Below are 15,996 nucleotides of genomic sequence, written 5' to 3'. Positions count from 1 at the left end.
ATAGGTCTGGGCACAGTGGCTCACGCCTGTAATCCCAACACTTTGGGAGGTCAAGGTGGGTGGACCATCTGAGGTCAGGAGTTCAAGACCAGCCTAAACAACATGGTGAGATCCCGTCTCTGCTAAAAACATGAAAATTAGCTTGGCATGGTGGCATGCGCCTGCAATCCCAGAGGAGGCTGAGGCAAGAGAATTACGTGAACCTGGGGAGGCAGAGATTGCAGTGAGCCAGGATCACACCACTGCACTCTAGCCTGGGCGACAGAGTGAGACTCTGTCTCAATCAATCAATCAATAAAGTAAATCTTCAATTTTCACATTTCTGAGGAACTGGTGAAAACCCTTAATTATAATAGCATGGCTAATAAAACTATAGCTTCTTTTCTATGTGTCTCATAATGGGTTTATTCAATCCAAATTATGCTGAGAAATCCTCTTCTAGCTTCAGGCTCTGGATTGCTAAATTCTTACTTTTTAAATTACTCACTTGCTCAAAGCTTAATACATACACATTGAGACTATTTTTATTTTCCTCTTTATTCTTCCAAGTTAACAACCTAATATTTATCCTTTCATATCTTTCTCAATCGTCATTCAATCATATACCACTATATATATGTATAAACATTACATACAACATATATGAAATGACTTTGTTTTACAAATCAGAACCATGCTATATATACTTATTTGCATCTTTCTTACTTAATAGTACATTGAAAAATTTCTCTAAATTGGTGGTATAGACCTAACTCATTCTTTTTAGTATCTGCATAACTTTCATAGTATGGTTATTCCATAAGTCTTCTATTACTCCTCTTTAGCATAATAGCTCTTTTTTCTTTTGAGACAGGGTCTCACTCTGTCACCCAGGCTGGAGTGCAGTGCTGCAATCACAGCTCACTGCAGCCTCAAACTCCCACTTAGGTGATCCTCAGCCTCCCAAGTAACTGGGACTATAGGCTCATGCCACCACATCCAGCAAGGTTTCTGTATTTTTTTTTTTAAGAGATGGGGTTTTGCCATGTTGCCCAGGCTTTTTTTGAAGAAAAATTCAGTGCTGCAATTAACCCTGTACATGTATATTCTTATATTTTTACAAGTATTTTTATTTCTTTGGAATAGATAATCCAAAAGAAAATACTATTGTTTGTTCAAATGTTATTTTCTTTTTATTTTAAACCATTGCCAGATTGCTTTCCAGAGTCTTCGTTTTCACAACTAATGTATCACCCTTTAACACTTGATAATCTTATTGTTACTCTAATATTGTGGCACACATCCCACACTTTTGGAAACACAGCTCTAATGTGTATTTCAACAAAGAGTAAGGGTCTCCTGCTAAAAGCCCTGCTTTATTCCCTTCTCAGCTCCAGCCTACTGCCAAAAGTAACTAAATAAACTATTTGAATAAAAGAACACATCTTTCCATTAAAAATTAATATGTTATTGTAAAAACCCTAAGGAGGAAACACTCTTTGCTTTACATTAACAGTATCTTCTCTTTATTCTCTAACCTAAAATAAGATAGAAAAAAAAACATTTTCATAATTTTATATGAGATACAATCTTCATTGTTTCACTGGTGATAATCAAAAAAGAACAAGATTAAAATAATATTTGAGGTCTACATTTCAGTAAATTTTTGATCTGGCATATATACAGTTGCAGTCTTAACCTATATTGCCTTTATCATACAATACACCAGCAAACAAAAGAAGCTTATTAACTGAAAAGAGAGATTAAAAAAAATCCATTTAAATGTTTTTGATAAATCTACTTTGCCACAAGGGACAAACAAAATTAACTCTTCATTTAGAAATTTGTCAGACTTAAACAGCCAGTGATGTTCCTGCTGTCCCACCTCACCTCCTTCCTCACTGCTTCTATTGTCTCTTTGCTCCTGTATACTGCTGATGTAGCTGCATTGGATCAATGACAGTGTGTGGGTGAGAGAGGTTAAAAGAAGAAAAGGATAAATCAAGAAATGACAGTTTTAAGGGTGGTAACGGTAAAATCTTAACTTGAAATGGTTGTAAAATTACAGCACAGTCTAACACATAAGAATTCATTTGTTGTACTCCAATTTCATGAACTTGGCAGGGTGGAGGTGGGCAGAAAAAAGCAGAATCTTAGTGCATGTGGTTGTTGCTTTTTAACTAATAGGAACATAGCTCACCAAAACTTGAGAAGCAATGAACACAGGAAAAATGAACCTATTTCTCTATATTCAAAATAATAATGCTCTTAAAAAGCCCTTCTCATGAACTCTCATACCAATTCTCATAAAATTTCAATAAACATAGATACATAGATAAGCCGGGTGCCAGTTACTTATAGATAAGCCAGTTACTTTTTTTCCTTTTTTTTTCTTTCTTTCTTCTAGACAAAGTCTTGCACTGTAACCTCAAACTTCTGGGCTCAAGTGATCCTCTCACCTCAGCTTCCAGAGCAGCTAGGACTTCAAGCATGCACCACCACACCCAGCTAAATTGATAAATATATAATTTTTGTAGCCATGGAATCTTGCTTTGTTGCCCAGGCTGGTCTTGAATTCTTGGCCTCAAGTGATCCTCCCATCTCAGCCTCCCAAAACACTGGAATTACAGGTACAAGCTACTGTACCCAGCAGATATACCAGTACTTTCAAATAAAAACATATACATACATATATGGTTTGGAGGGTTTTTTTTTTTTTTTTTTTGAGACAGCAAGTCTTGCTCTTGTCGCTCAGGCTGCAGTACAGTGGCACAATCTCAGCTCATTGAAACCTTGGGTTCAACTGATTTTCCTGCCTCAGTCTTCCTAGTAGCTGGGATTACAGGCGTGTGCCACCATACCTGGCTAATTTTTTTTTTTTGAGACGGAGTTTCCCTCTTATTACCCAGCCTGGAGTGCAATGGCGCGATCTTGGCTCACCGCAACCTCCGCCTCCCGGGTTCAGGCAATTCTCCTGCCTCAGCCTCCTGAGTAGCTGGGATTACAGGCACGCGCCACCGTGCCCAGCTCATTTTTTAATATTTTTAGTAGAGACGGGGTTTCACCTTGTTGACTAGGATGGTCTCGATCTCTTGACCTCGTGATCCACCTGCCTCAGCCTCCCAAAGTGCTGGGATTACAGGCTTGAGCCACCGCACCCGGCCCAACCTGGCTAATTTTTTATATTATTGGTAGAGACAGGGTTTCACCATGTTGCCCAGGCTGGTCTCGAATTCCTAACCTCAACTGATCCACCTGCCTTGGCCTCCCAAAGTGATGGGATTACAGGTATAAACCACCACGCCCAGCCATTTTATTGTTTTACAAATGACTTATGAGCCAAGGATCAAAAGTTTAACAAATTACTCTTATTTGAAAGTAGGAATTTTTCTTGACTATTTATGAACTTAGTTAATGCCACAGATCTATATTCTACAAAGAGTTTTGAACTGTATTCTAAAATTTAAATCTCTTTGTAGACTTTAGCTCAAATAATTCTAAACTCAAATGACCCCAAACTCCTACCCAAATCAAATCATACTAATAGAATAATCTATATTTTAACCTTTGACTATACCCTTTTTGTGAAACTCTTACTTTAAACTTTCATGGGATGATTCTCCCTATTTCTCCTCCTCCTCCTTCCCACTTCAATTGGAGATATCACTTATAAATTCAGTCCCTAATCCTCTGTCTTATTTTCATTTAATCCCTTTAATTACAAGGAATTCATCTACCACCTGCACAAATTTATATCTGTCCAAATCCAACTTTAACTTAGAGATACATTTGTTTGGCAACCAAACTAACGCTACAACTCCAAAAAATTCTCCAAATATATGCCTTATCAATTAACATCTATCCTAAAAATGCCAGGTTCACTACTTCTTCCCTTACTTCCATATTTAATACCAAATTTGATAGATTCTTCCCTTACAAAGTCACTGGTATTGTCCTTGCTTTTCATTTCCCCAGCCATCAGCCACTCTAGGTCATCAATTCTCACAAGTATTATTTCAATAACCTCTCAGCTGATCATCTAACCTACTTTCAATCTCTTCATACTTTATCCAACATACACAAAAAGCTGCCAAAATTCACCACTTCATTTGTCTACTCAGAAACCCACAGTGACTCCCTACTGTTTCAAATCCAAATTCCTTGGCTAACTAGGACAGTTACAATGTAAAGAAACTTTTTTTTTTTTAGACGGAGTCTCGCTCTGCCACGCAGCCTGGAGTAAAATGTCTCCATCAACTCACTGCAACCTCCACCTCTCTGGGTCAAGCAATTCTCCTGCCTCAGCCTCCCTAGTAGCTGGGATTTATAGGCATCTGCCACCATGCCCAACTACTTTTTATATTTTTAGTAAAGATGAGGTTTCATCATTGTTGGCCAGGCTGGTATCAAACTCCTGACCTCAGGTGATCCATCTGCCTCGGCCTCCCAAACTCCTGACATCAGGTTGTCCATCTGCCTCAGCCTCCCAAAGTGCTGGGATTACATGCATAAGTCACCACACCCAGCCTATAAAGAAACTTTTAAAATTTCATCACCTCAGTAACCAGATTTTTTTTAACTTCTTAACAAAACATACTGCTATTATCCCCTGACATACCTCTGTTTTTCAAAAGTCGCCCCACTAGGCTGGGCACGGTGGCTAACACCTGTAATCCCAGCACTTTGGGAGGCTGAGGCAGGTGGATCACTTGAGGTCAAGAGTTTGAGACCAGCCTGGCCAACATGGTGAAACCCCGTCTCTACTAAACAAAACAAAACAAAAGTTAGCTGGCCATGGTGGCGGGCGCCTATAATCCCAGCTACTTGGGAGGCTGAAGCAGGAGAATTGTTTGAACCTGGGAGGTGGAGGTTGCAGTGAGCTGAGATCACACCACTGTACTCCAGCCTGTGCAACAAGAGCAAAACACGGTCACAAAAAAAAAAAGTCACCCCATTTCAATATCCTACCTGTAATATGTATGATGTAAGGGTTAAGGGTATGGGCTCTGGACTTTGACTTGAATCTGGGCTCTACCTCATAGTCTGAACTAATTAACAATAATTTAACCTCATCTATATAACAAGGATATTAAACCTACTTCATAAAGTTGTTATGAAAATTAACATTAATATCCTTAAAGTACTAGGCCAATCTCAAACACACTCTAAATGATTGATAAATGTTAGCCATTGTCAATATTATTACATGACTACTGCAATGTAGGAAGCCAATCTGATTGCTCGACCACAGGCTATGCATTTGCCTTCACTATTCTTAATTCCCTCAACCACAGACCGTTAGAGATGGAATGGGCCTCAGACAGCAGGTAGTCCAATCACAGGTCCATCAGCATTTAAGCCTTGACTCTATTATCTCTCTTGATATTCAACTTGGTGCCTGCTACTGAACAGTACTGTATTGAACACAAGTGCATGATACACAGCAAATAACCCTTTGTAAATATTTGTTGGCTAAATATGTTAAGTGCTAAAGAAATATATGGTTAGCATGTATTTTGTCTTCTATTATAGCTAAAATATTAATCAATTATACACATCTATAAAACTGTTTCTAAACAGTTCTGCAAAGCTTCAAGTAACTATAGTTTGAAGTATTCAAGCCAGAAATAAAAATCGAATATGTTACTTGGTAACTATCCTCAAATTGATCCAACTAGCAATGCTGAATCGTGTGTGTGTGTGTGTGTGTGTGTGTGTGAGAGAGAGAGAGAGAGAGAGAGAGAGAGAAAGAGAGAGAGAGACAGACAGACAGATAGACAAACAGAGAGACACTTGCCCTGTTGCCCAGGCTGGAGTGCAGTGGTATAATCTTGGTTTACTGCAACCTCTGCCTCCCAAAATCAAGCAATCCTCTTACCTGAGCCACCCCAGTAGCTGAGACCATGGGTGGATGCCACCAGGCTTGGCTAATTTTTTAAATTTTTTGCAGAGATGAGGTCTCACTATATTGCCCAGAACTTTTGGGCTCAAGTGATCCTCTGGCATTGGCCTCCCAAAGTGCTGAGATTACAGGTGTGAGCCACGGCACCGGGCCTCTACTGTTATCTTTCTTTCTGCGTTAGGCCTTTTTGAAGGTGAGTATTTACATTCTATTGCTCTCTTATCTATCAATAATGCTTGGGTCAGTGTTTCATACTTAGTGCTAAATAAGCAGTTATGAATTCCACAAATTTTCAATATAAAAATAAAGGCATCATCAAAATAATGTATAAAAAGATAATGATAATATGCAAAACATTAAGTGAAAAGCTAAGATTTAAAAGTTGTCAGAGAGCTAGGGACAGTCCTGGCCACTTTCCTCATACCTCCAACCCACCTCCACCACCCCTTAAAAACAAAAAAACAAATCCATACAGATTCACAGTATGTTTTTTTCCCATAGAATTTTTAAAGCTGGAAAGACCTCAATTCCCATTCCCTATGTCCCACTGAGTCCCACACAAGAAGCTGAAACTCAGGAAGGCTAGATGGTTAGCCTAAGGGTACAACAGCAAGATAAACGCATAGCTGGGAATTGAACTCAGTATTCCTGATGTGTAGGCAGTGCTCTTTTCACTACATCATGCAGCATTTCAACTGATTTCTTCCATGTCTACTTAGTCTAGAACATAAAATTAACTATATCCCATGAACTCTTCACAAAACAATTGAGTATAATCACATGGTATGGTGAATACTGACATATTTTTGGCTATTCTCAAGAATGCCTGCATGGAATAAAGGTTTCAAGTCATTAATGGAGCATTTCCATTATTATAATTACTTCTGGTCTGGAAAAAATACTTCCCTTATCAGATTTTATAACCTTTAAGATTCCTATTTTCACAAACTATTTTTCATAAACTACACATATGTATGGTCAGCTATGCAGCGTCTTCCCCAACAATAGCTAGGCAAACCACGTCTCACATAAAAATGTCATCTATTCCACGCTCATCAGCATATGTTAGAATCTGTTCCTAATATAGACTCATAGACTTTTGGAATGGGAAGGAACCTTGGAGATCACCTATCATTTCACGGAGGAAAATAATACCCAGCAGGGACCTGCCCAAGGTCAAAGTGTCTTCATAAGAACCCAGGTCCAGAATAGAAAGCTCTCAAAAGATTTCAGAGAGAAACTCAGTATTTGGTAAAACACCTTAGCTTTCCTCCCCTTACATCTACCTACTTCTTAAGTACAACTTCCTGCATAGGAAACTTGAAATTTAGGAAAAGAAACCAAAACAATAAACTAAGCCAATCTTTTTTTTTTTTTTTTCCATTTCTTTTTTAAGTCTACAGTCAAGTCACTGATACTAAAAGCTTAGAAGTTAAGGTAGAGCACTGCAAGAATCTTAAGAAGTAACATTTTGTAACAAAATCCCCAAAGGCTTAAGGATACAATATAAATAAGACACACAAATTAAGAATGACTATAATATTCTTATATCAGCAACAAATTACATGGAAGATTGCTCCTAAGTAGGAAAACTTTATAAACATGCAACTTTCAAGGAAGAGAACCTATTAATTATACAAGAATGCCAGTATATTTTGAAATTTTATCTTGGTCTCTGTGCTTAAGGGAAGCTGGAAATGATTTTTTTAAAAATATATATATCTTAAGTCATGCAAGGAAAAGCAGTAATTTGAGGAAAACCTTTTATCAACCTGTAATTAAAAGGCGGCCTTTAATCAAACCTTAATAAGAGAAATATAAGCTATATTGTCTGGTCATGTTTGAAAGAATACATGAAAACTGAACATTTCTCTAAGTTAAGCCATAAACAGGACTATGGATGTATATGTTTTATGTTTTTGCAATGAAAGGCACACTACGTAAGGCAATTTACCTGTAGAAATATGTTTCTTAACTCATGAGGATCCCCTCGCTTAGTTGTCTGCACCTGTAAGCAAAAAAAAAAAAAAAAGTTAGTTAATGCTTCACTAGACACCACGCAATCTCTTCAGATTAGAGTTCACGTGGCTAACAATCAATGTTCCTATCTTTTATCATTTAGTTTAAAACAAACTAAAAGCCCCAATTGCTGATAACAACTGTCAAACTGGATAACTGTGACTAGAGGGCAGAAAAACAGGTGTGAATAGCCTAAGATATAGCAAATCTACCGGACGGTGCTTCCTCTGGACTGGAAAGGGAAGGCAATGAAGATCTTTTACTTTAATCTACTAGCAACACAGTAGTAACCACCCACCTTCAAATCAAGAGGCTAACAAGAGTGGATCAACAGGAAAGTTTAAACACCCAAATTAATCACTTGGCCTAGCAGTCTTTCTCCAAGAAAAGCAAATCCAGCATGCAATTATCTGCGCGTCCCTCTCCCTATCTAACCTAAAATATGAGAGCTGCCACAAATACAAATACTTTCACCCTCCAATCTGCAACGCAAAAGCCAACCATTGCCGTCGGTCTTATTGAGGTCCCAAATTACTCAACAGTTACCCCCTCCCCCACTGCAATTCACTGATGCCCTAGGTACCCCCAGCTTTACTTGCCACTTCCTCCCACACCCTTTCTGATGCCCTCCAACTCCGGGCTCACAATCCCATGCACCTAGGACAGGACACTACTCTTACTTCACCGACCCGGGTTACCGTACAAGCCCCTTAACTCACAATCCCTCCTCCTTCCCCTCCCCCAGCCGGGCATCCTCTCCTCCGGTCCAAGCCCCGCACAGCTCTCCCCGCAGCAAGCCGGAGCCCCAGAACAAGCTATCTAAGACCTAGGCGCTGAATGAAATGGGAAGTAGTGGGCGGCTGCAGGCAGGGCGCTCGGAATGTCCCTTATGCAATAAAAGCAGCAGCAGAGAGTTGGAGTCACCTTGACCGCCATGCTGTGCTCGGAAGCCGGGGACGAGCGAGTGAGCGAGCAGGGCCGAGCTGTCAGGGCGCGCGCGCGCCGCCTCCCCGGCCGCGCCCGCCCTCCCTCCTGCCGGCGCCGCGCGCGTCCCTATGCAAATGAACTCGGGACGCGCCGCTTGCGGTAAGAGGCCCGGCGTCCGGGCCAGAAAGGGAGCTGGCCCAGGGCCGGCGGGAGTAGGGGGATGCACCTCCCACGGAGAAGACGAGCGCGAGCAGTGGGATCTCTACACGCCGCATGGTTACCACAGCTAGGTCGCCACCAGTAAACCCCCAGGTTTCCTAAGGCCTCTTTGTGGGTGTGGCTTTCGGCACCGACCAGCCAAAGTCGTTTTCCCAGAGGCTTAAAAGAACACTTGGGGCCTATATTGAGCAAGATTTCGACGGATCAAAGAATACTTCCTATTAATAACAACGAATTAATGACAACTGATGGCAAATACCGACAAAAAAGATTGGAAACCACTCACTCTAGGGAAAACCTAAGTAAACATAACTTGAGAAATATGCTCCTAAATTGGCAAGGGTCGAATACACTGAATTTATTTTTGCTTCACGTGCTATTATAACGGTTTATTAGTAGAGTCAGTCCACTTTCCTAGTCGCCCAAATCCTGTGTGCAATGAAGTGGGGTACAAATGCATATAGAAAAAAACTCCACTAGTCTTTGACAGAGCTGGTAATTAATCGCTTGTGTGTACATGAACGAACATAAAGTAATCCTCCATTCAATTTCTAGCCCTACCTAAGAAGTAGAAGCAGTAATTCTATCTTGAACCAAAACAACGTTTCTAAACCCGAGTCTTGTCAGTATAACTGTATTAGGCTACATATTGATTCAAACGTTTAGAGGCACCCATTATATGCCTGACACATTATTTGCTTGTAAATAATGCAAATAACATATAACCCCAACCTCTAGGAGCTTACAGATGGTCAATCCTTCTCCACAACACCAGTCACGTGTATTTTGTGTATGAGTGTCTGTGTGTGTTGAGACTCTCGCTCTATCGCCCAGGCTGGAGTGCAGTGGTGCCATCGAGGCTAACTGTAACCTCCACTGCCCATTTCAGGCGGTTCTCCTGCCTCAGACTCCCAAGTAGTTGGGATTACAGGCGCCGGCCAGGATGCCCAGCTAATTTTTGGTATTTTTTTAACCTTTTTTTTCCCCCACAGAGATGTGCAGAGAAATTTTTTGGTATTTTTAGTAGAAACAGAATTTGACTATGTTGACCAGGTTGGTCTCAAACTCCTGACCTCAGGTGATCCGCCCACCTCGGCCTCCCAAAGTGCTGGGATTACAAGCATAAGCCACCACGTACAGCCCTGTGTGTGTTTTTATTTATTTATTTATTTTTATTTTTTTTGAGACAGTTTCCCTCTTGTTACCCAGGCTGAAGTGCAATGGTGCCATCTCAGCTCACCGCAACCTCCGCCTCCTGGGTTCAGGCAATTCTCCTGCCTCAGCCTCCTGAGTAGCTGAGATTACAGGCAGGTGCAACCATGCCCAGCTAATTTTTGTATTTCTAGTAGAGACAGGGTTTCACCATGCTGGCCAGGCTGGTCTTGAACTGCTGACCTCAGGTGATTCACCCACCTCAGGCTCCCAAAGTGCTGGGATTACAGGCGTGAGCCACCATGCCCGGCTGTGTGTGTGTGTGTGTGTGTGTGTGTGTATATGTGTGTGTGTGTGTTTAAAACAAGCATGTGCCTTAGGGGGGAAAAAAAAGTACAGGAACCCCAAGGTTTATCTTAATCTCACTTATCTCTGTAATTCCTCTCCACCCTGTTTTATAGTTACAATGTTGACTCTCACTGGGGCTTCCCATTTCTCTGGTATCATTAATCATATTTGTGTTAAGTATCCAAGTTAGTGCATATGAGAAAAGAGGAGTGGCAAATGGAAATTATTGATAAGAAATGCTACATTACTGTTACTCACAAGATGAGTTTTTTGCTCTTGTTGCTTTGTCTACCAGTATTCCATCTTTCTTCAGTCTGTTCCAGGTGTTTTGAACAATGTAGTCCTTTGTCTTACCAGCAACTTATGTCCCTGATACTCTGTCTCATATCATGAAGGTTTTATAAGCAGGAATCACAAGATGTGTATGCTACTTTACAAGGGAAAGATGTCTGTTTAGTAGCCCAAATTCCCTCAATTTGAATAAAAGTACTTGGGGGAAACGAAGGCATTTATTTAAAATGAAGGAAGTACTTTCTTTCTTTCTTTCTTTCTTTTTTTTTTTTTTTGAGACGGAGTTTCGCTCTTATTACCCAGGCTGGAGTGCAATGGTGCGATCTTGGCTCATGGCAACCTCCGCCTCCTGGGTTCAGGCAATTCTCCTACCTCAGCCTCCCCAGTAGCTGGGATTACAGGCACACGCCACCATGCCCAGCTAATTTTTTTTGTATTTTTAGTAGAGATGGGGTTTCACCATGTTGACCAGGATGGTCTCGATCTCTTGACCTCATGATCCACCTGCCTCGGCCTCCCAAAGTGCTGGGATTACAGGCGTGAGCCACCGTGCCTGGCCCTGAAGGAAGTACTTTCTATAGAAACACGTTGTTGTTGACCAGATCTGTATTATTGGAGTGAAAATTTAGAATTCCTACAGAAAAGACAACAGTGTATTTAAACAGAGTCCACCAGAATGATTTGTAGGTATAGGCACCAGACCACAATGAAAATTCTCTCTCTCTTTTTTTTTTTAAGAGATAATGTCCTGCTCTGCCACCCAGTCTGGAGGGCAGTGACACAATCATAGCTCATTGCAGCCTTAAACTCTCAGTCTCAGGCAATCCTCCAGTCTCAGCCTCCCAAGTAGCTGGGACCACAGGCATGCCCAGATAATTTTTTTTTTTTTTTACATTTTTATAGAGATGGAGGTCTCACTATGTTGCCCACATTAGTCTTGGAACTCCTGGGCTCAAGTGATTCTTCCACCTCTGCTTCCTAAAGTGCTAGGATTACAGGCGTGAGCCACCAGTCTCAGCCAATTATAGCAAATTAAAACTAACTTTGCATCAGTTGTAGATGATCAGGGTTGGGAGAAAACTTTATTAGCTAATGAAACATCGAAAGGCAAACCTGTCAAGTAAGAGTCACAATATATTTAGGAAAAGGCAGTAAAAATAATTAAAATCTTTCCAAAATTTTAAAAATTACATATCAAAATAGTAATTTAGAACTCTTTAAGTCACAAAAGGTATTTATAAGCAAGAAATCATTTTTATGTTGGGTACGGTGGCTCATGCCTATAATCTTAGTATTTTGGGAGGCCAAGGTGGGTGGATTACTTGAGTCCAGGAGTTAGAGACCAGCCTAGGCAACATGGCAAAACCCATCTCTACAAAAATTAGCTGGGCATAAGCGCATGCACCTGTAATACCAGCTGCTTAGAAGGCTGAGGTAGTAGGATCACTTGAGCCTGGGGAAGTCAAGCCTGCAGTGATCTATGATTGCACCATTGCACTCCAGCCTGCATGACAGAGTGACACCCTGTCTCAAAAAAAAAGGAAGAAAGAAGAAAGAGAGAGAGAGAAGGAAAGAAAGGAAAAATAATTTCAGAACTATGGAATGACTTTAAGTTGAAAACTTGATAATTAAGGTAGCCTAGAAAAAAATGACATTCCAGAAAGCAAAATTGGAAGTTAAAGGCTAAGATACTATTACAACTGTATTGCAACTTTCATTGTTGACCCTAAAAAGCAGGTATCAGTAATAAATGGTCACTTTTTAGAATTGGTTTCATCAAAGAGTCAATACGTAGCTTGACTGAGCTGGGAATTTAAATCTGCTGGTCAAATTGTCATCTAAGAAAATAATATATTACCCCCAGATGCAAAACCAAAATGTGGTCTTATTAGGCAAACCCATGGGAACATTTCTACAACTCCCAGGCAACTTACGTTATAATAATTTGAAATCAGCCAGATACTTTGTGGGTGAAAGTTAGAATTGTACTAATGTGGCTGAGGTGGGTGGATCACTTGAGCCCAGGAGTTCAAGACCAGCCTGGGCAACATGGTGAAACCACATCTCTACAAAAAATACAAAAATTAGCTGAGTTGTGGTTGTGTGTGCCTATAGGCCTAGCTACTCAGGAGGCTGAGGTGGGAGGATCACCTGAACCCAGGAGGTTGAGGCTGTGGTGAGCCGTGATTGTGTGATTAAAAAAATAAATAAATTTAAAAAATTAAAAAATAAAGAATGGTACTAATGCCTAATACCCTAATAAGTTAAAATGCGAATATTAAAGCAAGAGGCAATTCCCAGCCGGGCGCGGTGGCTCAGGCCTATAATCCCAGCACTTTGGGAGGCCGAGGCAGGTGGATCACGAGGTCAAGAGATCAAGACCATTCTGGTCAACATGGTGAAACCCCGTCTCTACTAAAAATACAAAAAATTAGCTGGGCATGGTGGCGCGTGCCTGTAATCCCAGCTACTGGGGAGGCTGAGGTAGGAGAATTGCCTGAACCCAGGAGGTGGAGGTTGCGGTGAGCCGAGTTCGCGCCATTGCATTCCAGCCTGGGTAACAAGAATGAAACTCCGTCTCAAAAAAAAAGAGACGCAATTCCTAATAATCCTATTCTGTCACAACTTGTTGCTTTTTTTTTCTTTTTTTTTTTAATTTTGAGACAGAGTCTTACTCTGTCACCCTGTCACCCAAGCTGCAGTGCAGTGGTGTGATCTCAGCTCACTACAACCTCTGCCTCCCAGGTTCAAGTGATTCTCCTGCCTCAGCCTCCCCTCCCAAGTGGCTGGGATTAAAGGTGCATGCCACCACACCCAGCTAATTTTTGACTTTTAGTAGAGATGAGGTTTTACCATGTGGGCCAGGCTGGTCTTGAGCTCTTAACCTCAAACGTTCCACCCTCCTTGGCCTCCTAAAGTGCTGGGATTACAGGTGTGAGCCACCTTGACCAGTCTCTTTCCATTTTAGTAGTGTACGTTTTATGTTCATCTTCTAGCCTCCTCTGATTATTTTACTGATATAAACACATTTTGTTCCTGTTTCCATATCCCACACAGCTACTATGAATGACATCTTGCAAGAGGTAAATCAAGGTCGGGTACAAACATTTAGTTGAGTATCCTAATATCACTGACTAATTAAACCAGGAGTGGTGCTCTTTCTAGGTTAAAGGTATACATACCATAACTATTATGAGGAATAAGCTGGATTTATTTCATATCCCCCATCAAGATGTCACTTTCTTAAAATACTTGAAAATAATAGCATTATATTGGCATACACACACATAAAGCCTATTTGAAAGTCTGGAATTTTTTTTAAGTGTAGACTGTTTTTAGCCTATTCCTAAAATTAGAAAATAGTTCTTTACGTTTTACTGATACATTGTAAACCTTCTAAATTTTTATAAGTTGCACATTTAACTCCTTCCTTGCTAAAGGTCTATATGGATAAATGGCAGAGGTGGACTGGGGATAAATATCAAGGATTAGGTGTCCAATTTTGAGCAAATTAAGTTCTACTTAGTAGGCTGACTTGGAAATCAATACATCAAATTGTTTCAGCTGGGGATAGTGGCTCATGTCTGTAATCCCAGCTACTCAGGAGGCTGAGGTGGGAGGATCACTTGAAGCAAAAAGTTTTAGACCAGCCTGGTCAACACAGCAAGATCCCATCTCTAAAAAAAGAAAAAGGATACTTCCAACCCAATACTTCTAACTTATAATTAAACACGAGATAAATGACACACTTTAGGGCTTCTCTATACCGTACAACTTTTCTACTCCCTATATGAACATTTGCTGTCATTGAAATAAATTCTCAGCAGGCGAGGTGGCTCATGCCTGTAATCCCAGCACTTTGGGAGGCCGAGGCAGGTGGATTGCCTGAGGCCAGGAATTCAAGACCAGCCTGGCCAACATGGTAAACCCCATCTCTACTAAAAACACAAAAATTAGGTGGGCTTGGTGGTGGTCATCTGTAATCTCAGTTACTGAGGAGACTGAGACAGGAGAATTGCTTGAACCCAGGAGGCAGAGGTTGCAGTGAGCCGAGATTGCACCATTGTACTCCAGCCTGGGTGACATGAGCAAAACTCCATCTAAAAAAAAAATTGTTTTGGTGGAAAAGGAAGAGAGGGGTATCAAAAATCAGAAGAAATAGTTGTACTCCTGCAATTATGTCTTTTCCTAAACTCTCTTCCTCACAGTCTGACTCTAAATCCTGTGAATTGTGCAATAGAGATGGCAGTGATCTTATTTTTGGACCACAGCCTTCTTTATTCCCTTGGTGAAGAAGTAACGAGTTTTCTTTTCAATGAATTTTGGAAGGAATTCATGGAATGAACTGCTCTAGATATATACAGCTGTGAGTGCTCTATCACTATGCTAATTATGTACAACCTGGTATTTAGTAGGACACTATGTAATCAGATAGAGGATTGAACTAGAGGAGCTTTAATGCTTCTTCAAACATTCTAATTTCATGATTTGAAAGGAGCCAAATTTTAGTTAATAAACATTTATTGAGTGCCTTGCGTTTGTATCAAACTTGAGTTTTGGCCAGGCACAGTGGCTTACGCCTGTAATCCCAGTACTTTGGGAGGCCAAGGCAGGCGGATCACAAGGTTAGGAGTTTGATACCAGCCTGTCAGTCCAATATGGTGAAAGCCTGTCTCTACTAAAAATATAAAAATTAGCCGGGCGTGGTGGCATGTGCCTGTAGTCCCAGCTACTTGGGAGGCTGAAGCAGAAGAATCACTTGAACCCAGGAGGCAGAGGTTGCAGTGAGCCCAAATCGAGCCTCTGCACTCTAGCCTGGGTGACAGAACAAGACTCCGTCTCAAAAAAAAAACACTTGTGTTGCAGCTACAGGAAATAGCACCATTCTCAAAGTGAGGAGAATATTTTACCAAGGCAACGGCTACTATTTTTTTGAGACAGAATTTCACTCTTGTTGCCCAGGCTAGAGTGCAGTAATGTGATCTTGGCTCACTGCAACAACCTCTGTCTCCCAGGTTCAAGTCATTTTCCTGCCTCAGCCTCCTTAGTAGCTGGGATTAAAGGCATGCACCACCGTGATCGGCTAATTTTGTACTTTTAGTAGAGACAGGGTTTCTCCATGTTGGTTAGACTGGTCTCATATTCCCAACCTTAGGTGA

The 15,996-nt window shown here is 40.9% G+C and overlaps 1 protein-coding gene across 8 annotated transcripts in view; it reads right to left on the bottom strand.

Annotated features, from left to right (window-relative positions):
- The window catches only part of SLC25A12 (solute carrier family 25 member 12), a 229,822-nt gene that overhangs the window by 103,072 nt on the left and 110,754 nt on the right, over positions 1-15,996 (bottom strand). For 4 of the 8 annotated variants that reach the window (XM_078327393.1, XM_035304539.3, XM_078327395.1 and 1 more), the window contains exon 2: positions 7,836-7,889. Coding sequence is in view for 2 of the 8 variants with exons in the window: in XM_035304539.3 (XP_035160430.1) it covers positions 7,836-7,889 (54 nt within the window). In the remaining 6 variants the exon portion in view is untranslated. Of the gene's footprint in view, positions 1-7,835; positions 7,890-8,726; positions 8,867-15,996 lie in introns of those variants that run through there. The other 4 variants (XM_078327394.1, XM_035304540.3, XM_078327392.1 and 1 more) reach the window with 2 other exon arrangements.

Source organism: Callithrix jacchus, chromosome 6 (assembly GCF_049354715.1).
Source record: "Callithrix jacchus isolate 240 chromosome 6, calJac240_pri, whole genome shotgun sequence".
Taxonomy (NCBI): domain Eukaryota; kingdom Metazoa; phylum Chordata; class Mammalia; order Primates; family Cebidae; genus Callithrix; species Callithrix jacchus.
The sequence above is the reverse complement of the archived record's forward strand: the minus strand, read 5'-3'. Positions and strand labels throughout refer to the sequence as shown.